The 22,498-nt window shown below is 40.1% G+C and overlaps 1 protein-coding gene across 2 annotated transcripts in view; it reads right to left on the bottom strand.

Annotated features, from left to right (window-relative positions):
- Positions 1–22,273, bottom strand: part of tnrc6c2 (trinucleotide repeat containing adaptor 6C2) — a 39,545-nt gene extending 17,272 nt beyond the window's left edge. For both annotated transcript variants that reach the window (XM_055158300.1, XM_055158301.1), the window contains exons 1-4: positions 22,171–22,273; positions 13,818–13,918; positions 13,569–13,590; positions 5,443–5,811 (exon numbers count right to left, since the gene is read on the bottom strand). In XM_055158300.1, coding sequence (XP_055014275.1) covers positions 5,443–5,811; positions 13,569–13,590; positions 13,818–13,880 — 454 coding nt within the window. In that variant the 5' untranslated portion in view covers positions 13,881–13,918; positions 22,171–22,273. The remainder of the gene's footprint in view (positions 1–5,442; positions 5,812–13,568; positions 13,591–13,817; positions 13,919–22,170) is intronic.
- Positions 22,274–22,498: the final 225 nt, after the last annotated feature.

Here is a 22,498-nt window from a genome sequence, read left to right as displayed (position 1 = left end):
GAACATGCATGTGTTAGTAGGATGTTCCATACCTGCATACAGTATACACTTGTACCTGAGCCTCTGAATGTGTAACACTTCAAACTCCAGTACATGCATCCAATTCTCTAACATTGGCATGCGTAAAAATGTATGCAAATTAAAGTTATTTTCTATTCTAGTTTTTGAAACCTTGAGAGGCACTGGGCCGAGATAAACAGATATTCTCTCTAATAGATATGCTGTTTTAAAATAAATTATTTGACTTTGACTAGACTATACTATATACCACTAAAGCAATTTTTTTTTTGTTTTTGTTAAGGGTACTAATGGGTGGTGGGCAGTGTAATCTTTGCATATTAACCATACACTTGAAGGCACACAGATATAAACCTAAAAACAGATGCCTTAAAGAACATAAGCAGCCAGGCATTTTATTAAACACAAAGCAGCCCTTCTGAGTGTGATCTAATAATAGGCAATATATACTGTAGAGGGGTAATCAATCAGGTGGAGGCAGCTAATCAATGATCTTATTAATGCTAGTGGGCGAGAGAGGGGAGGCTATCGATTGGGCATGCAAACATCCTACCCGCTCGGCTGCTCTCCTGTAATGGGATTGAAAACTAATAAGAATTGTTACTGCTGTTTTTTTTTCTTTTCACTTTGCAGATCCACTAAGCTCTAAAAACAATACAGCAGAAGTGTGTTTTTATCTCATCTATCTATCTCAAAAGACTCATCCAGAAACATCTGCTAGGCCTGACATGGTAACAAATTTTGAAGTGTGATATGATGATAAACAATAATACTGACAACAAACCATAAAGCAGAATTTTCCAGAAAAATATGTTTAAAATATATTAGCTGTACGAGCTACAATACACAACAAATGAAACACTTACTAGCTACTTTATGTCTATAATGAGTAATATAAAGTTATTTATTCAACCCTCTACAGCTCAACTCTTAGCACAGTGCAGACAAATAATAAAAATTTTCCCTTTAGTACAAAGAAAAAGTACCACGATAGATATTGACCTCCAAAAATGTTTCTTCCATCTGTCATGTACTGAATGATAAGTCGAGATGGTAATTGTCGTGACAGGTCTAATGTGTGCAGTAGGTGATGAATAGGTAGAGCGAAATAAACATCAAGCCAGATTTGTTTTTAAGGACACATACAGGGAGAAGTGGATATGTAGCTTTAAGATACTACTTAACATGCCACAGAGTTTCTCAGTGCAATTTTTGCCACAACACTTATCTCCAGTCCCCAGGCAGCCTTATCGCACAGGGTCGTCAGACTGATGGCACACACACCAATACACAGTCTACTTCTCTTTGTAATAGACTGCTCATACTAAATAGAACCACAAAAGGTCTCAGAAAGTACATATGGTGCCTGGTAAAAACTGTGCTGAAAACAGGACTAGAAATTTGAGATCAGTCGATGTTTTTTTCCATAGTTGATGAAGATTGCTTCAAATCCAGAAAAGCAATGGTGGATAAGTGCAGATGATTTTTTTGGCTGATATGTGAGGCCGATTTTGATTATTTTCCCACAAATGTAATTTGCATTGACTAGAATACTCATACACAACCTTGTTTTACTACAAACTGGATAAAAGGGCATTGTAGTTAAGTGTTCACACAAAGGTTTATACATATCTTTTGGGAAGTTGGTTGACCCAAACAAAATATCGGCGAGTGCTGGAGATTTAAGGCCAATCAAAATCTGTCCATCACTACTAAAAATGCAAAGATACAGCTTAATATAATACTAATACTTTGAGGGGGTTTGAGTGTCACTGAGAGTATTGTTTCAAAACATGGCTTCCACATGGAGACTGCAATAATGGAAATGGAAAAGGAAGAAAGAAAAAATTGTAGCATCCAATATTCCATAAAGGTGCCTGTATTAAAGGAGCATTGAGGATGGGCATGAGCTCCTAATTATTAGAGTAGCTGCCATCACAGAAGTGGGCAAGTAGCCAAGAATTAAATGGCTCCCCTCCCCTTTGAATCAGATGAAAGGCAGAAAGAGGGAGAGGGCATTTGGGAGGGAGGGGAGAGAGGGGGCAGTTTGAGGGGGTTGGGCTGGCATTTGCAATGAAAAGTGACACACAAGGAGTCATGCTGTCAAAAGAGAAAAGATTTTCTATTCAATCTATGAAATACATGCATACTCCCAAGTCATTATATTTATATTCACTCTCCAAATTATAGTCTCGCTGTTGACTTTGGAAGGAACCATTACATTTACTTAGATCAAAAGCAGCTGCACTTGTTTTTCTAAAAGTGCGTTGGGGAAAAAAAAAGATAGGACAGCCACGAGAGGGTTTAAAATCTCATTGTCCATGCCTGTTTACCTGGTGCACACAGGGATAGAGAAGAGAATGGAGTGTCCCCCTGGTTTCTCTGACAGAGCTTGGATTAATGAAGCCACTAGGGGCCCCTCTCAGTTCTCAGTGAGGAGCGCATGGGGCAATCCTCACCTCTCCTGCTTCATTAAGACCACAGAGAAGTCATTATGTGGTGATTTTCAAACACAAATGTCCACGCTTTAAGTGGTCCTTAGTTCTACATCTTAAAGCATGAAAAATTTAACCTACAGAAAATGTTTGAAATAGGATGGCTAAACGCTCTAATTCCTGCCACAGGCAATATTCACTTTCATTACAAGAGAATCTCAAAGAATATTAACTGTTCATTTATCCAAGCAATTGTGATGATAGTGTACTGGTGGTAATATGTGAGAGGCATTGATAGGCCTGTCAGGATCACACATTTTGAAGCATGATATATTGCTACAGAGATATACTGCAATAATACTGAAACTACTTTATGCCACTATCACAAAGCAGGATAATTCCAGTTAACACATTTTTAAATAGGCTACATCAATAAAAAGCCTGAGCTGCACCAAACAAAATGGCAGAATTACATAATGATTACAATAATTTACAGTAATTTTTTCTAGTCTCTTTTTTCTAATCTTACTGTATTACATAAAAATCTCCCCACTATTGCAAAGAAAAAGATAAATATTGAGCCCCAAAATATATTGTTCCAGCTTTCATGTATTGAACAATAAGCCAATATTGTAATTATCGTGACAGGCCTAGGCACTGTGCTATGCCTATGAAAGGTTTTCAAAAATATTACGGATAATAAATATTGATTATGAATAAATGCTTCAATGTGAGGGTATAAACAATATTCAAGTTCAAGGTAAATGATTTTTAATGACTTTGACTCCCCTTTAACAATGTCACAATGACAGAGAATCCATTCAAAGATTCCTGTGAAACTGAAAATATATTGCATGGCCTAATTTATTTTTTAAGTTGATGCATTTCTAGCAAATTAAATTATACACACAGGTAGAGCTATAATGGAAAACTATATTTGTCAAGACATAATTAATGTGTTTATCAAAAGTATGTAAATGAAAGGCATAATCTAACTGCTGTCTGGCTGAATCTCTGGCTGAGTGACTGGCAAGCAGCTGTTGGGCTGAAGTTCCCACACTCTTAAGGGACCCCCACCACAGCACCTGCTCTGGGAGTCAGTCTGGACGCCTGCTGCTGCAGACTTTTTAATGGCCTCCGTCATCTGGAGGGATGGGGGCCGAAGCAGAGGAGCGTCTGCATTAGGGGCAACTGTGTCAGAGCAAAGGTGGGAGTGGTGTACCCTAAATCATCTGAAGGTTTTCAATACTTAAAAAAAATAAATCAGAAAATGTATTCAAATAAACTATGAACCAGTTGAACTTGGCTCCACAGAACGAGATTTGTCACACTACTAGACTCAGACAAACTTTATTGATCCACAAGGGAAATTATTTCATCTTTATTTAATTATCATCAAAAACAATTAACAATATCTTTCCCTACTTTCACTTCTTCATGGCATAAACCCCCAGGCAATCAAATAAGTGAAAGCAAAAAATTATAACCTGCACCATGAGTAGCATTATTCCTAATAGCGACCAGCTAACAACAACCTACCGCCTATTCATAAACAACTGAATGTGTGTACATATTAAATGTTTTAACTTTGTCAGTTGAATTGGAGGCAGCCACTTGGACACAGATCAGAGGGGACACAACTAGGTCACACTGCTTCTCCTATGTTGCCTCACCATCACGGCACATGTGCTTTATATTTGCACAAGTACAAATGTGCAGAGTAGCTGAGCGAGTAGTGACAGAGATAACTGCCTGGGGCACAGCAACCTCAACAGTGAGGTTAGAGATTGTCCTTAAAAGAGTTCATGCTTCATCTAAAGTTATGTGAAAGCTGAACGAAAGAGGAAAATTTCATTCACACAACTTAGAAACAATATGTTATAGCAGTGGGTTTAAACAGTGTCCACGTTCTAAATTATTTATGTCAAAGTAATAGCAAATGCAGGGTCACCAGCTTGGGGCTATTAGCCGATCAGACAGGAACAAACAGACTGCAGATAGGAAACCCTGGGGACAGGCTGAGGAGAGAGGGAGGAGCTTATACTTTGCCACAGGCTATAATGTACTGAGAAGCCTTTGGGAAATACTGAGCAAAGCAAAGGCCAAAAAGGACAACCACTGCTGAGACTGGACCATCATAAGGACATTATAGGTTAATACACTCCAGCCTGGGAGCTAAATAGTCCGTAACCCTGAAGAGGATTTTACTCAGAAATGCCCCGAAGGCCCCACACACCCAGTAAGAAACATTTAGAGCTATGGTACTGGTGACATGATTATGCATAATTAGAATAAAAATATGAACATGAGCATATTTATCACATAACTCTGTGCAAGATGGCAGAATTGCCATGGAAAAATTGCTAACTTACAAGTATTTCTTTAACAAAGATTGTAGTTTTCAAAGTGTATAATTTCACTGTAAAGAATGAAGAGGTGTTCATTTACAGTTTTCTGATAAGTCTAACATGGTGTATTCACACTGCACCAGTGTCTATAATATGGCACCATTAGGAGTGATAGTGACATCTTTGTGTTTTTGCACATTATCAAACAGATGGTTCAAAAAGCTGTTTAGAACAGAACACTATCCTCTGATACAAGAATATCACACAATCTTGGAAGGCGCTGACAAATGCCAAAGAAAGGAAATGTACTTGCTACAGTGTGATGAAAACCCTACCTCACTGCTATGTTAATAATTAATCAAGGTGAAGACAAATAAACTGGGATTGTACTGAGTACAATGAGCACCCCCAGGCAGACTCAGCGTCAGTGATCTGGGAACACAAGTGAGTTCATTAAAAGGCTACCGCTGGCAACGCAGGTCTGCTGCGTGTGCAACTGAATGTTCAGGCTAATAAGTGGACTGACTGTGGACGCTTTGTGTAACCTAAACGAAATTCAAAAACATACTGAAAACATGCGTAAGACCAAGACAGCAGAAAACATCACTCAATATGGCATTTTTGTTCTATTTCAAACAAACCTGTGAGCCTCTTGCCCGCGGTGGTGGTGGCAGAGTTGATACTGCTGGTAGCAGTGGTAGAATACGTTGAGGAAGAGGGGAGCGTGAGCACACTCAGAGCTCCGGGAGGCAGAGGCTGCCCTCTCTTCAGTAGCTGCTTCTGCTCCTGTTGGCGAAAGCGCGGGGGCACCTCTCTGGGCGGGTAGCGAGCACTGACAGAGGACAACTGGCACTGCGGCGAAGGAGAGGTCTGATTCTGGAGCTGGCCAATGGACAAGGCAGACTTGCCATTGCCGAGAGGAGGAGACGAGGAGCGGGTCGCAGGGCTGGCTGGGCGGAGATGGTGGCGGGGTAAACCAGGACTGGTTTTAGTAGAAGCAGGCTCTAGCACTGGAGGAACAAAGAACCACAGACACAGGGAGCAAGAGGTTAGTTTCTGTGTTAGCAACATTCACACAATTTATGCTCATCTTCAGGCATAAAGTAAGGTCATTTTGGTACAAACGTTGGTACAAAGGAACATGAGTCAATAAACCAAGTAAAAACAAATGTGCTATTCAGTACATAGTTATAGAGATGTATGGAGGTCAAGAAATACAACTGACAGTGCTTCCACTAAGGCTTCACTAGAACACACGGAAAAATGTGAAATTTACTTTGAACGGGAGACAAAGATATTAAAATACTGATAGAATATTGGACCAGGCAGCCAACTAAATGGGTTGCCTGTTGCTGCAATTACTGCAATCACCAAAAGTGAAATTTGGCCATGTTAAAAAATAAATGAGCCTTTCATGGTCTATCTCAAACAGTAGGAAGTGTTACAAATACAAGTTCATAAAATTAAAAGTAAGCTTTAATTAAATGACTAACACCTGCTCCAGTGTTGGTGAGGCACAGGTGGAGATAGAGAAGTGATTGACATCAAATGACACTTAGTGTGCGTCGCCCTATCTAGAGTGTTGTTGAAAATGATGTTACCAGCTCTGACTGTACAGTGTCCACACACCTCCTCTCTTCATTACACACAGGAGGCTGCTGCTTTGGCCCTGCTCTGACCCTTTACCCTGAGGTTCCTTTAGACTTGCGAGCCATCTAATTAGGTGTTCTTCTCAAATCTGCTGGCCAAGACCTGAAAATCTTACAGCTAAACAGATTGGCTAAACCATCATACAGACCTAGACAGAAAGGCCATATGAAAAGTTCACTGCAGTCCCTATTGACCTGATCCCTAACCCTAACCTGTGACACTAGTGCAAGAGGACCAGACAAGGACAGTATAAGAATAGAAGCTCAAAAAGGTGAACTATAGTTGATAGAAATTATTTTGTCCATGAGTCGGCAGTTTGGAGTGAACTATGCTCCAATGCTGCAGTGCTGGCAATTAGCCACATACTGAGGTGACACAAACAGCCTGATAAATTCAGAGCACACAGTTGTTTGCGGTGCCTGCCAAGAAGCGATTTTCTAAGAACATGGCTAAAAACAGAAAACAGGGCTTCTCAGTGAGCAACCCATTCAAATGTAGAATATAATAACTATGAGATATTTTATTTTTTATACAAATATACCCTTTTTCTGAAATGAAATATACATTGAAAAAAAACAGAGCGGCTCTTTGATGTTACCAAACAAATACAGAGAAGGAACAGGAGAAAAAGCTCTGGACTCTCTCCACCAGGATCACACTGGTGTTTCACTGCTGACGCACATCTTTGATTAAACCCCGCCTGACACTGCATCGACCAATCACGCGGCACAATGGTGAAGACATACTGCCCTTCCCCCTCCCCTCATTGCACTACCATCCACCCCCTCTTTTTGGGCTGCTTATAGTCCCACTGTTCTGCTGCTTGCAAGGTTTCCCTCTGAATGTGTTGTTATATAGGTTATCCTTTCTCAAGGTCTCTCTAGATCAATCATATCCTGCGCTGTGTTTGGTATCTGTCATTTCATATTGCAATCTGTCTTCTATCAGCACATCTTTTATAACACCCTGTGTTAGCTGCACTATTGGTTTGGGCTTTCCTGTGCTGCCTTCACCTTCTGATGAAATTAGGTTTGAAAGCCAGCCATAGATCTTTCAGATTGAGCCCCTGGGATATGTGCAAACTAGAATTAAAACTGGACGTGTAAAAAGTGTATTATAATCTTGGTCTACTCACCAAGTTGAAACATAGACTGAAGTTTTTGTTGATTTGATGTCCACATAAAGCCCATAAAAGGAACCAAATTAGTTAAAAGTGTTAATGTAACTAGAATTAGCTGGATTAAGTGTCTGTGTAATTTTAGCAGTAATCAACAATGCTCAACAATCAACAATACTCCTCATTTTCATCAAGAGTTCTGTTATCTTCCTTCTTTCTCTAGTCTCAGGTGTCCCATATTGAGGTGCAACAGATGTAAACACTCCTTTATGCCTGCAGCTAGTTTCATCTTAAACACTGATCAGGGGAGGAATCTACTTTCTTTTGAATGATGGTCATACTCTGCCTTGTTAACCTGCTATGTTGATAGTATTTATGTACAGTGTTTGAGGTATCCTGTGGTGAATGTTTTTTTTTTTAATGTGAATGTCTTTTCCGCTTTGGTGCAAAATCAATTAGATCATTGGCGATACAAATGAAGTGAAGTTGAAGTTGAAGAAGGACATAAGTGATTATGAATACTGTGTTGGAACGAGACAGCAGAAATGTCATGGACTATACTGAAAGTGTGAAAGGGCCTTTTATGTTTGAATGGCTTTTCAGTTTGAGATTAATAAGGAGTTTCGAAGTGTCATTTAACATTTTCAAGGTTTTATAGAAAATATGAAATTGTATTCAAAGGTAATAAATCCATCTTCAAGTAGGAGTTATGAAGGGCAAAAACGCACTATTACAATGTAAACATCTTAAAATGTAATCATTTGGAGCTACTGTGTTCTTGCCTTGAAAGCTAAAATTGAAAATAGGGCACACTCTGGACTATCCATCTCTAAAAGAAGGCTGAAAAGAGAAGCCAATTAAATGAGTATTTCCAACAAACGCAATGAACATTTCATTAAATCCTCCAGCTCTCTACAACCTCGCACCAAACTTTTAATTACAGCCCTTCTTCACACTAAATGGTTAATTACACCCAATGAAAATGAGCAGTGAAAAAGCAATAGCTGAAGAATGGAAACCCAAGCACGCATAGATGAAGGCGAGCGCATACAGTGCAAAGGGACTCAGACATAGGGGTTGGAAATGCACAATACTGTGAGCACTGTGAGAGATGGGGGTAGTACATCTCTAATTGGTTCCTGGAGCCTGCCTAGTGCCAGGCAGCGAAAGTTCCCACACCTCCGTTGTCTATTGTCTGCCTCCAATTTAATATGCAGTCGTGTTTATAGAAGGGGGAGGATAGGCAAAGGATAAAAATGCATGTCTGGACTACAAGAAAACCTCAATGCTTTCTGAGATATGTCCAAGAACAATCCTGTGAACAAAATGAACACAGCAATAAAAAATGAGCAAATGGCCATGGCATGATGTGTAAGGGGAGTCTTAAGTCACAAAGGCCAAGGTGATGCCTTTGACTTCTCTGCATATGGGAGGGTCAAGTGGTCGCTGCTTTACGTGCTACCATCTGTCCTTCTCGAGGAAAACACTCCCCTCCCTTGCCTTACACACACAAAATAAAGCCTCCCCTCACCCCTCCCCGTTGCTATAGAGACTGACAGTTGCCCACCGCACCTCCACATTTGCCTCCTGTGACCCCTGCGCCTCAAGTGACCTCTCCCATAGTAGACCTCCCTCTCTATCCGCACTTACTAATTAGTGCCCCCAGCCCCGTCACCCCATGCCAGCCTTTCTTTTTCACTCCAAATTCTCCATGTTAATCTTAGCGATACCTCCTCCACTGTCTATTAGGATTACGACAGCCCAAGAAGCTGTGAGCTCTAATGGCTGTTAACACTGTGGGTATAGCGCTTTAACAGGATCACTGCGCACCTACATTCAAGGTCCTGCCTGGGGCCACCTATCGCCTGAGGATATAATGCTTTTGATTTCAACATGCTAGTAGAAAGCCTGACATTTTAAAGCCTTAAAATCATATGATCATATTACAACCGTGTTTCATTTTAAAAAACTATACATTTTTGTTGCATACTTCTCATTTATATTAACTTGATTGGTGGTATCTGAACAACACTTGAAATTAAGTACAAATGTATTTAAGGATTCTCAGCCCTCACCATCATGCTGGAGGTATGAGTATTTTCTCATGTTTCTCCATTTGCAATCTGTCAGCCATCTCAATCTATAAATAAATCTGTCTACATGCACATCACAAAATGAAAATTTATACATGTTCTGCCCTACTGACATTTTGTTATGGCAACAGTAAAAATGGATTTTATTGTTTCTTGTTCCACACACCTCTATCAATTTTTGGTATATTTTATATTTAAAGAGAGACTAAATCAGCTTGGAGGAAAGAGCCTATAAAAGAACAGGGTACCGGAGCACAGCCTATATGTGCAATCTTTAACATGTCAGGCCTTTACAATCTTATGATCAATGCCATACACCTCACAATTACAGCAGAGACTGAACCATCATTTATACGAGTGGAGCTCCGCCCATTAATCTACCCCATATTTTGATTTATTTGAACTCAACTTGCAGTGACGATGGAGGAGGGGCATGGGGTAGCAAATGAGCTCTCCAGCCCAGACGCCTCTGTGTGTGTGACTAAGACCATACAAAAAGAGAATGCAGAGGAAAGCTTTGTTCAAGTTTATGCATTCCTTATGTTGCCTCTCTCCATCTGTCACCCGCTCACACACTTGACACAGGCTGGATGGAGGGATGGGGTAGAGGGAAAAAACAATTATGCCGCATGTCATAAATCCACACGCAGTAATTCACAGGCTATTCACTGGTAATTCATTGAGTGTTTGTAAATGTGGTTAACACAAGAGAGAAGCAGCCCCAATGCTAAAGTAAATTAGCCTCTAATTACTGCAGATTGCGATTCATGAAATTCGCTTTCTAAAGTGTTGACACAATTAATAGCATGTGAAATTGCAAATTAATTCAATGCGGAATTGTACGCCATGCTCCTGTTTATGTGCGTCTCGTGCCTCTTTGAAAAATACAATGCTGTTATCTCTGCGGTGACACTGTGAAAATGCATTTTACCCATTTTGCAGATGTGGAGTGTGCGGTGAGAAGCTTTGTTTTTAAAGCTACAAAGTGAATGATCTAGAAAACTTAAGACTACAGATTAGTTTATGACTACTGAATTTGGCAAAGTAATGTTAAATTACGTGTGTGTTTAAATCAGAGGGCAAGGAACTGCATCTGTGTGCAATATTATCATAAGCAAAACTCCAGATATGTGCCTATTTACCAAAGACTAATAATCAAGGTCCTACAATTACTTCAAAAACAAGATTATACATTTATTATTAGGTTAAAATTTGGTTTTATTTGGCTTCTATAGATTCTGACATTTTGACAGGAATAAGATGCTATAATATAAATAATAGCATAAATATAATATAAACTCATATATTTGAGTATTATTGTTATTATTGCTATTAGCACAACACTGCACTGCATATGCAAGATAAGTTTACTTTTTACAATGATGATTTTCTTAATGTATGTGTGGTAGCTATAGGCAACAGTAAAGCAGATTCACAATATAATGTTGATGTAAACATACAGAGGCATGCATCTATACATGTTTTTTTAACACTGATGTGCATAGCAGGAAAATGGACTGATTATGATTGAGGCCGCAGCTGAGATGGTGATGAAGCTTGTATGTGGTGGGAAAGAATAATCAGCATCCCTTGGAGCTAATGGGGTCCAGGCTGGAGGGTGGGAGGTCCACTATGAATGTCTGCATGTATGTGTCTACACTGGGGGGAGGCGGGGGTGGGCAGTGGGACAGTGGCTCCTGAAACCCCGTCTTCTATAGAGCTCTATACCTAATGGGGGGCAGAGAAGTTAATTCCACCGCGCCGAAGCTTTATCTCATTTTCATACATATGAACGCACAAGGCCGAGATCGATTACCGCCAACAAATTGAAATGCTTGGGACCGGGCAGGCCTGTAGAGAGGAAAACAGCCAACGTGTGGGGGGTTGGCAGCGTGCATGTGTGTATGTCTATGAAATTCTCAGTGCATAAGAACGGCAGAATTCAGTGATATGGATGAAAAGACACAAATCACTCCTGCATACTGATTTCCTGCATAGACACACATGTGCCCACCTCCATTATTTAGTGTCACGCATGAAAACTCAACTCATTCCAGTTGATGCCGCTTCCCTGGCAGAGATAATGCAGATGGGAGGTTAGAAGCAAACTCGCGGAGGTCCTGATGGCTTACTGAACGATTAGTCCTCAAACGGGCACTCTTTCCTTCTGTATCTTTATCAGTCTGCACATACGCATACACAATCAGTTTCCAATTCCCTGTCTTTTGCTCCCCCTATCTGCCATTAAACATACCATAAAATAAATGCCCATTTCATTAGCCCTCCTCTATATTAGCAGTGTCATTGACTCCCGACAGTCATTCTTGGCACTGGTCTATAGAGCCACTGCTTCATTACTTTCTCACCTCCCTTCACTTTCTTCATATTAGATTTTCATAAACCACTTCCTCATTCTTCTTTCTTCTGACTTGCTTCTGTGCCTCAGTTCTACCCCCGAGCAAGGGCCCCTGCGTTCCACTTGCGACCGTCAGCATTTCCTATGCTACTGCTGCCAAAAGGACTACAAATGACTTGCCTACAGTGATCATGGTAACTGGAGCCCCCATAATGCTCTGGCAACCCACAGCTGATATTAACCTCCAGTGACCACTAGCTCTTCTTAGGCTATTTTAATAACGTCCACACATGAGAACTTGCAAAAACAAATGCAATTCCACTAAAATATAAGAAATGTAAAGCTTGTACTGAAGCCACAAGGAGTTTTTGTACTAGGCCAGTATATAAATTAAAAGGCCAAACTCACTGTTGCCTATTAAAAACAGAATCACCTAATGAAATTGAAAGGTCAAAGTTCAAGGCAAGCTGTTGTGACCTTTGTTAAGGCCCAACAGTTTTGCTCAGGCTAATAATGGGACAGCCTGGACTAGAGTAAAGAGCAGATGGGGAAGCTGGGGAAGTAGATGCAAAGAATACAGTTGTATCCTTTGTAATATTGTTATGATTGTGATGCCTGATATAATGCACTCTGTTTTCAATAAACAATTGATGCATATTCCTTAACAACTTCCTATACAACAAGTTAAACAAGTATATATATATATATATATATATATATATATATATATATATATATATATATATAACACTAACTTTTTACATGTTTATATATATATATATGTTCTATCTATAGATAGATAGATATAAAATGTATGAGAAGTGAAACTAATTGATTTCAAAAATACATCTGCCATAAATATAGTAAAAAGGAAACAGAAATAGGTCAAAAGTGGGTCATGAAAAGAATAATCAGATATAAAATTGGTCCAATTTCACAGGTTGAATTCTCAAAGCAGTTTTACACCATATAATATAGGGCATTTGTGAAATTGGTTTCGATCATTTTTAGAACCAACTTTATCCTACCATAAAAACATGCCAAAAACAGCAATAAGCACACCAATAAGGGGCCACAGCACTATACAATAGTATTATTACCATCAGTGCTTTATCTATTCAAATCTAGTTTAGAGTGGTGTCTATCAGTGCCTTAAATAAACAAAGGCCACACAAGGACAATCGGTCTCTTCTTGTATTTCACTTCTCTCCACTGGTCCATGCCACCCCCGACCACAGCAGAGCCACGGAGCTGCCTGTGCGCCCTCACGCTTCACCACCCAACGCCACGGGTGCAGTGGGCGTCGCTTTGCATCACTCTCTACAGTATTTGAGCTCCCGTGTTGTTGTATAGCTATTACGAGTCTGTGCTGATTCAAGTGGTCCATCTGTGAACGCCTGACAATATGGGTCTATAATGCATACATAATGTGCATATGTATGGCTTTATGGGTCAGTGTTGCTAATCACAGTTGATTAATGCGTATGAGAGGTACAGTGTTTGGAAATGGGGCCAATGAGAGGGTGCACTTCACTTCATTATCACACTCACCTTTGGCTTTCTGGCCAGCAGCCTGCATGGGGAGGAACAAAAACTGTTTCAGCAAGAAATGTCTACAGAAAATACCTAATATTAGATTGGTCAGGGGACTGAAAAGAAAATACTATACAATAAAAAGAAAAAAAAAATCTTAATACCAGATTAAAAACAAGCAAATCTATCTTACAAGTTTAAAAACATTCAGTTGTAAATGTCAACCAAACTCATAACTCTGATGCAGCTAAGTTTGAGAAAAAATACCTTTTTCTGAGTAGTTTCTTTCTTGATCTTTTCTTCTTGTTTTTTCCTTTTCTTTTCTTCCATCAAACGGTTCTCTTACTTCAGTTGCTAGCTTCTTTCAGCTGCAAAGAGAGAGAATACAGACTTAAATAAAAAAGTGAATGAGACTCCCTGTAGATTATATAAAGGTCTTAAAATCTACCCTTGTGAAGAGTCAGGCTTCCAAACCACAGTCACAACAGCACAACACAGTGAATATAAACTTTCAGTCCACTACATTTGAGACATTTACAAGACTGAGCCAAGTGCAATAATGTTTTCTATCATCACTTTCAAATCACAACAGGCACATCTGAGAAAGCCTTCCACATGAGGCCCAAAACCAGAGAAATCCAGCCCCATGTCAGTCATACAAATAGATGGAGATGTATAAAAATGGTTGAAAGACCGCAGGAAACTGCAGGAGTATAAAACGCTATGAGTCTGAAAAGAATGAAAGATAGACACCATAAAGACCAGTGGACTTTGAAATTGTACTCAAAATGGTACAAGCCTATACTACAGTTAACTTAAAGCTACGTAGTATGCATAGTTTAGGGCTGCAGTTAATGATTATTTTGGTAATCAATTAATCTGGTCATTACCATTCAATTAAAAGATTAGTTCAGATTTTCTACTAAAATCTGACTGAAATTATGAATCTAAAATGAAACTTTAATATCTACTACAAAACATGGATTATCATTAACATTAGTTTTACATATTTCTTGTCTTATTTGATCTTATCCTGTCTTATTTTATCTTGTCTTGTCTTATATTATTTTCTTGTCTTATGATGATGTTTGAGTCATAACATAGAATGCTCTTGGTGTAGTCCATTATGGATTGGCTTCATAAACAGTTGGCTTTTTAAAAATAACATTCTTTAAACCTAAGTACATGACTGTCATGTATCCTAGAACTTGTATCACTGTTTAAAACAAAGGCAGATGACTGAATGAAAAAACAGAATGAAACACAACAGCATGTGACAGCAGATTAATAGAAGGCCCGCCCCCCACTGTGCTGCCCACTGATAGAGCGAGCCAGCTGTCAATCATCAAACCAATGAGAAAGGTCCTCACGGCGACTGTTTCATGGCAGCCTAATGTCTGAGTGACAGTTAGTGCACAACAGAGGCTGAGAAAATGAGCTCGGGTTTACAGTGAGATTGCAGAGAGAGAAAGGCAAACCTGGCAACACAGCAGACCGATGGACTGTAGCAGGGCAGTAAAACATAAAACAGAGAATATTGCAATTTTTCATAATTCCATCTGCTTTTATCCTTATTTATTAAATCTTTGTGAGCGTTAAAGTATGAGAGATGGGTTACAATGTCCCATTTTATAAACCAAGGCGCCTCCGTGTGTCGTTTTGCGACTTCAGCAGTTCATGAGAGGAAGCCCCAAGGTATTACACAGGAGTGAGAGTTATTTGTGGAAATGCAAGCCTACAAGTAATGTGCTCTACTTGGTGTAAGAGTCGATATTCATACATATTTAAATCACATCTTAAATTACCCATATCTATTTATTGCTTCAAATCTGAGACATAAAAAGCACAGACGATGTAACAGAGATGACCTTTTCTACTACACAGCTGACCATGCCATCTTCACTGCCACTCTTCCTCACCCTCACATGACAGCGGACTATCCTTCTCTGGTTACAAATGCCTGTGTTACTGGAGACAACAGGAAATGAGCGTTGGGGAAATTAGGTCGGCATTGAAAACCAGCAACACACACACCAATGTTGGTTTCCATGTTTTGTAGAGACAGTACATTAACTTTAATTTATTTCCTGAAGACCGATGCCAACCTCAACCATAATTACAATAGCCTAACTTTAACTTAAGTCTTAAAGGTGCATCATCTTTCGTATGTTCCATAGTACAGCATTAAACTTGCATTTAATTGAGAATGTTTTTACTGTTTTGAAAACCATGCGTTCTTACTGCCTGCCTCCCAGGAGATGTGTTCCACTGAATGACATTAAACTTCACAAACAAAGCAATAACTCCACAAACACGTGGCAGAACCAACATCAAGAGAGTTACACCTTTAACTGTAAAATAGTTGTTGATCACCCAAATGTACACATTATATTCCAGTTATCTTTTGTTTAAATGGGTGATAGAAACAGCGCGAGTCAAAAGGCCATCTCGGTGAATGAGATTAGAAGTGTGGTCATGGGTGAAACGTGAGCCGGGTGCAGTTGTTCTTTTGAGCTAATCGTCAGTGCCAAAGTTAGCGTCCTCTTTGACAGGCCCTGGCCCCACACACAGTGACCTGCCTGTGCTCAGCTCTGTGGTCTCTGCTGACACAAGCATCTCTGCACTGGTGACCCACACTGCCTTTCAGCATCAGGTTCACCCTCGCTGCAATTAGGTGCAAACATGTCCACTGTAAGGTTAGTGACCTACACGGACACGCCATGTTTTTCTATCTCACATTATAATAACACAGATTCAATCAGTCATGTGGTCATTCTAACCAGACAATAAGAGCACGTGTCTGTGTATTGTTAAAGGCATATTAAAGTGAAAACATTCTTTTTGAAAGGGGAGCGTGAATCAATAGCAATATATTATGTTAATATCACAGCTCTCCTCTGATCTTCTGATTTCATCACAGCAAATTATCTGTCTCTTTATTGTGGGAGATTATTTTTACATCAGATGCCCTTCTTCACACAGCCCTATTATCCAGGCCTGTGACAAGCTTTTTTTTGGAGATTTTATGTATTGCTGTTTATTGCAGCTCTGTGCTTACACATACTTTTCTCATTCTCTACTAATGCTTTGCCTCATCACGCTCTGAGTGAGTGACAAGAGGATTTAACCAATCACATTCAAGTCTGATCTCTCAGAAGTAGCAGTTAGCCTTAGTTACTGCTTAAACGTGATGTACTTAAAAAAAAAAAGTGATAGTATTTCTTTTTGCATATCCCCCACCCCTTCTTGGCAGAGAGCACACTGGCTTGTAACCAGTTGTGGCTGTATGTCTATCCAAAACAACCATTCCATTGCAGCATATTGAGAAAAAAAAGTATTTTAGTTGAACAGAGCAGCAGACGTAGAAGAAAATACCTCAACATGCCAGCATTGTCCATTTTTGGCAGTATAGAAACCGTCTAAATCCAGAGAATGTTGGTTTAAGCTAAAGTGAAAGGGGGATGAGGACAGGAACACGCTGTACAGGAATGAAGGGGGCGAGGGGCTCTGGCTGCACATGCTCTCTCTCACATGAAAACACAGACGATGCACAAGGGGAGGCTTGATGTACACAGGCGGGAGGCAGTCTGTCTGATGCCTGTCTTTTTCTGCCAGAGATGCAGAGGAGGGGGAGGAAGGGAGAGGGAGAAGGGAGGAGGAGGGGGGGTCTGGGCGGAGGATGAAAGCAGACGCAGAGCAACGCCAATTAAGAACGACAGCCGCCGGAGAAGCAGACAGAAGAGAGAGAGAGAAAGAGAGAGTGGAGAGGGGGCGAGATACTGGAGGGATCCTGGGTGGAGAGAGTGCTGCATGTGGCAGGGACTTGATCACACACATACGTATCTAGAAATTGGGAGACAAAAAGTGGATGAGCGATAAAGAAAGAGTGACACGACGAAGCTGCCAGAACAAAAAGAGACGGTGTAAGAAGGGGTTCAAACGGGGGCGAAAAGGAGTGCACCAAAAAGCACGCGTTGGCTTTAAGACGCAAATTATGGAAGAATGGCATTGAAACCACCAAGAACAACATCCCAGAGAACAGCCATTGTGTGTAAAAACCTGTCTTTGTAGAATAAGTATTACATTTTAACTATAAACCCCCTTAACCAGAACTTTAACTGGGGACTGTATAGTTCAACACTAATTGATTTTACCCACTAAAAACTCAACTCAAGACACTTAACTTCAGGTCATAAAAGATCACACTTAACTAGAACCTAACTACTTTCTTAAACAAACACTAGCCTATTATGTATCATTAGCTCAACAGTAAAAGTATAGGTTGGGTCAATAAAAGATCAATAAAAACTACTTCACTGATGCACTAAGTGTTATATGTGGGTGTGTATTTGTGTGTGTGTCAACCTGGAAGCGGCTGGAAAAACAAGCCTGTAAATTCCACAGTTGATAAGCTGTAATGACAATGTTGCCTCTGTGTGTAGTGTAGTGTGTACTCTATCCCTGTTACATTGGCTTTCAAGGCACTTCAGTTTGTGAGTTTTTTAGCACAGTTTTGCTTTCACCGGGGTGAAGAGTGAATCAAATAAACAACGTGGACTTGCTCAATGAACTGTGACTGTGATGTTGATGTGGGAAAAATTAAACAATGCAAAAAGAAAGGTATCTAAATTGAAGAAATGAAGAGCAAGTGTGGCATAGAAGGAGCTATTTATAACTTCAGAACAATTAGTTTGCAGTGTCGTGGCGGCTTCCCCTTCCGAGTCAATATGAAGTTTTAACTCAGTGACAGCTCATTAAATAGAAAAACAGACCTAGGCAGAAAACAGCGGTGCAGTTAAGGGGGACCACGAGCTGTCGTCTAGTGTTTTGTAAGAAATGTTTACTTTCTGCTTATGAGAATATTGCTGTACGTGCAATGCCAATTATGCACAATAGTGGTCCTGCCTCACTATATATTGGCTTCAAAGCAGTGAAATGATTGGCCGTCAGAGATGTGCCATTAATAAAAGAATGAGTGACCTTACATTATTAACCTTGAGAAAAAGGTTCCTCCAACTTTGATCAACCGCTAAAAGTGAATATTATTATTACACACACGGGCTCTTGTTAAATGAGCTCTGAAAGTTCTTTTTTTTTGTTGAATATTTTTAGAAGCAGGGCACCTTTAACCCCACATTTCTGTTCGCTCTAATCGCCATAGTTACCACATGAGCTATCGAGCACCAGCAAATTGATCTGTGTCAATAAGATAATTAATATTGCAAACAGAAGCAAGTACATTTAAAAGACATCTATTCTTAAGATTTCTGCTGAGAAGTTTGTTTACTAGTTTTTAAATCACAGGGCTGATCATGAGAAAAAAATTTACCCAGCTGTGGCATTATGTTATCTGACCAGAGATCTTAGAAATCAGTAAACGTGTTAGTACAGTACTTGAGTGGGCAACTACTAATAGTACCGTGCCTCTCTAATAGTAAACACCCGGGCAGTATTGACTGTGTGTGACAAAGTTCACTAAGGCAATATAACTATTTACAGCAAACAAATAACCATGTTTTAAAACTTCAGTATTTGCCCCAGTGTAGCGCCAGACGGCACACGCTAGTCCTATTTACATAGCTTTAAGGGCTTTGTAAGCGATGCAGAGCCTAAGTCCTGTTACATAATGTGTAATGCAGTCTAATGTTAGTTTGGGGGGAAAGAAACATTGTAAAGTGTTTTTTGTACTACCTTGTGTTACCAGTCTCCTTCTTTACATGTCTCTCCAATGAGCCAACAGAGAGTGAGAGAGAGAGAGAGAGAGCGAGAGAGAGAGCGAGAGAGCGAGAGAGCGAGAGAGAGAGCGAGAGAGAGAGCGAGAGAGAGAGAGAGAGAGCAGAGAGAGAGAGAGCGAGAGAGAGAGAGAGAGAGACAGAGAGAGAGAGAGACAGAGAGACAGAGAGAGAAGAGAGAGAGACAGAGAGAGAGAAGAAAGAGAGAGAGAGAGAGAGAGAAGGAGGCCCCTGTCAAAGCTGCACGGAACATTCCCCTGGACCCCTGCCAAGATTTACAGGCAGAGGCCCCATCCCCCTGTCTCTAAACCAGGCCAGCCTTAACTCCAGTGGGCCCCCAAAGTCCCTGCCCCCTCCATTGGCACACAAGGAGATGGGGGTAAGGCAGACAGCCCCCACCATCACCCATCTTCCAACAGTAATAGAACACTTCTCGTACTGGTCTCTAATCATTTACATAAGACCAAGAGCTGCTGCTGCTGCTGCTTACCTTTTCTTTCCTTTTTACATGTGGTTTAATTAATACAAGTATTTTCTTAACTGATTCATCTTTTTTATTAATGTAAGAAAAGGTTGTAACATGGCATCAAACTATTTGCTAAATTAATACCTAATTCTGGGCTTAATGTAAAAAAAAAAACATGCAGATACATCTTTACACAAAACAGTAACAGCAACAAATCATAATCCACCACTCAAACAAGCATTTTTCCAAGAGAACATGTTGTCTGCAACTATTTTTGGATTCCTCTTACCGTTACCATTATATGCACAACAAGCCAAAAAAAGCAGCCCTCATTTTGCAGAATGACAGCATTAAATACAACATCCAGTGCCCATCCGCCTGACAATGGCCCCGAGTGTGGGAAGAGGGTAATGGCTTTTGGCAGTTCCCTGTTGAATCCAGCTGACTCCACGGTCCACCGTGCCCGAGCAGAGCAGCGCCCTGCGGAGGTGTTAAGCATGTTCTCCATCACCATTGTGCCTCATGTTGGAATAAAAGCCTCATAATCACAGGCTCACTCACTGCCATCATCAAGTCTAGATTCAGGTCAGTAACAATGATTCCAGCATGAGCAGACAATGCTTCCAAAATATCCAAAACACAAAACACAATTTGAAAAAATGAAAAGAAGACAATCATTGGCCTGCATAAAGGAGTGGAGTTCACATGTAGTTTCTGCCAAAGCCAGCCCTCACGGCTTTGTTACAGTATACTCAAATCAAAACAGAGTCCACATGCCAACAGCCCACAGCCTGGTCCGAGCTGAAGCCAGTGCGGTTTATTATGGGTTTCCTGCAAGCCTGCTGCCAAAATGGCAAAAGCAATAATATAATTCATTTTTATGTTAGTGGCCTAGACAGTCTGAATAATACATTTCCTTTTTGAAGGAAAGAACAGTTGATTGTTCACAGTGAAATAGTTAAGACACTGCTGATGATTCACCGTAGGAATGCAAATCTACCTACAAGGTTTCCGAGAGGCTTTCAAGGTAGAGTAGTCCACATTGGTAGTTACCTCAACCTAAAACCACAGTTAGATTTACAACTTGCCCTCAGGCCTCCTGCTGTGTCTGTAGTGACATCCACTAAGCTGAAGTGTCTGGGCAGCACTAGCTCAAGACTCATAAAAATAGAGTCCCCTCCTATGCCAACAACATGCTAATGTTTTTGTCTCTACTTAACTCCAATGACGATCTCTCTGAAAGATGACTGTGATTCACATTCATGCACGATTCACTAACACTTTCACCTGGCTCATATATAACCCTGTATTGTGATTTGCCCACTACAATGAACAGACAAATAACACACCTCTTTAATCCAAATGCAATGTGTGTGCCTTTGCTGCTCTGCAAATGCATATTTCATTTCATCTCCTCACTGGTGTGTGACGATGGAGATAAGACAGTAGTGACAGAGATGTCAGAGTGGGGAAGGAAAGGAGGGTTTGAAATTGAACGGGAAATTATGTACTTCAATTAAGACATGCGGAGGAGATATTAAAGCTATACTCCAGTGCCTGGGGACAGGATGCAGGAAGGAAGCAATGAAAGGCGACAGTTCAATCAGAACCGTAAGGGTTTTTTTTCCTCAGACCAGGGGGCGGTGGAGGAGAGACAGGACAGCCATGTTAAATAATGTACTCTGAATTTAGAGTACAGGAATGTACAATGTTGGGCAAGATGTGATACAGCTATAGCCTGGAGTAAAAGAGATTCTAAGAGCATCACACATTTAAACACTACAAAGATTAAATGAAGCATAGTGAAACCAAAGTCGTCATTATGATGCAAAGATTACATTAAGAATGAATGCAAAGAAAGCACACTTAAAAGCCTGTACCACTCAAATCAGACAGACTGTTCAAGATACTAACAGCACACGCTCACATGTTCAGACTGTGTTTCAGTTCCATTCAGCCAATCATAAAGGAGGTGATGATATAACACTAAAGTTCCCAACAGCTTTGACTTAAAAGGCTTGCAATTCCAACAAAAAACTATTGCCATTACTCCATAATAATCAATATATAATAATGAAATTTATTAAAGTGCTGACAAATATGAAGACATTCACATTAACATGATCATATTTTTAACAAAAAAATACTAAACAACTAAAGTTATCTGGGGGTGTCCTGTAAAAATCCCTCATGATTATGTAAATAGTGCAAAGAACACAAAAACGCATACATTGCAAATAAAGGCACTGGCATTGATACTGGGCAATGCACGGCCAGACATTCTTTAGAGATTAAAATTATGCAGATAGGCTATTTCAATCTCCCAGTGGCAATAATGACCAACCAGCCAACATCTCCTGGTGAGGGTCAATGACATGAACTAAATGATGAAAAGAGGAAAGCACAGACGGTCTAAACTTACCTCGCATTAACCACAGCTTTGGCAGCTTTCACTGAAGAGTTGGTGCATGGCAGAAAAAACACACACAAAGCAATTCTCCCGATATCTTTTCTAAAAAAAAAAAAAAAAAAAAAAAAAAAAAAAAAATACCCGTAAAAAGGAGCAAAAATTCAGTCGCAATTTAAGTCGGACTTGGCAGATAAGCCGACTGATGACAGGATACCGAGGTAAACAACGGCACTGAGCCGGATATACTCACAGCGAGTACGGTAATGTAAGATCGTTCGAAAAATAAAAATTTGCTGTGAAATGACTTTTGTCCGAAACAAACTGTAAAAACGTCACAATA

This window comes from Boleophthalmus pectinirostris, unplaced genomic scaffold, assembly GCF_026225935.1.
Source record: "Boleophthalmus pectinirostris isolate CB_2022bp ecotype Guang Dong unplaced genomic scaffold, ASM2622593v1 HiC_scaffold_22, whole genome shotgun sequence".
Lineage (NCBI taxonomy): Eukaryota > Metazoa > Chordata > Actinopteri > Gobiiformes > Gobiidae > Boleophthalmus > Boleophthalmus pectinirostris.
This window is presented reverse-complemented; position numbering and strand designations above follow the sequence as displayed.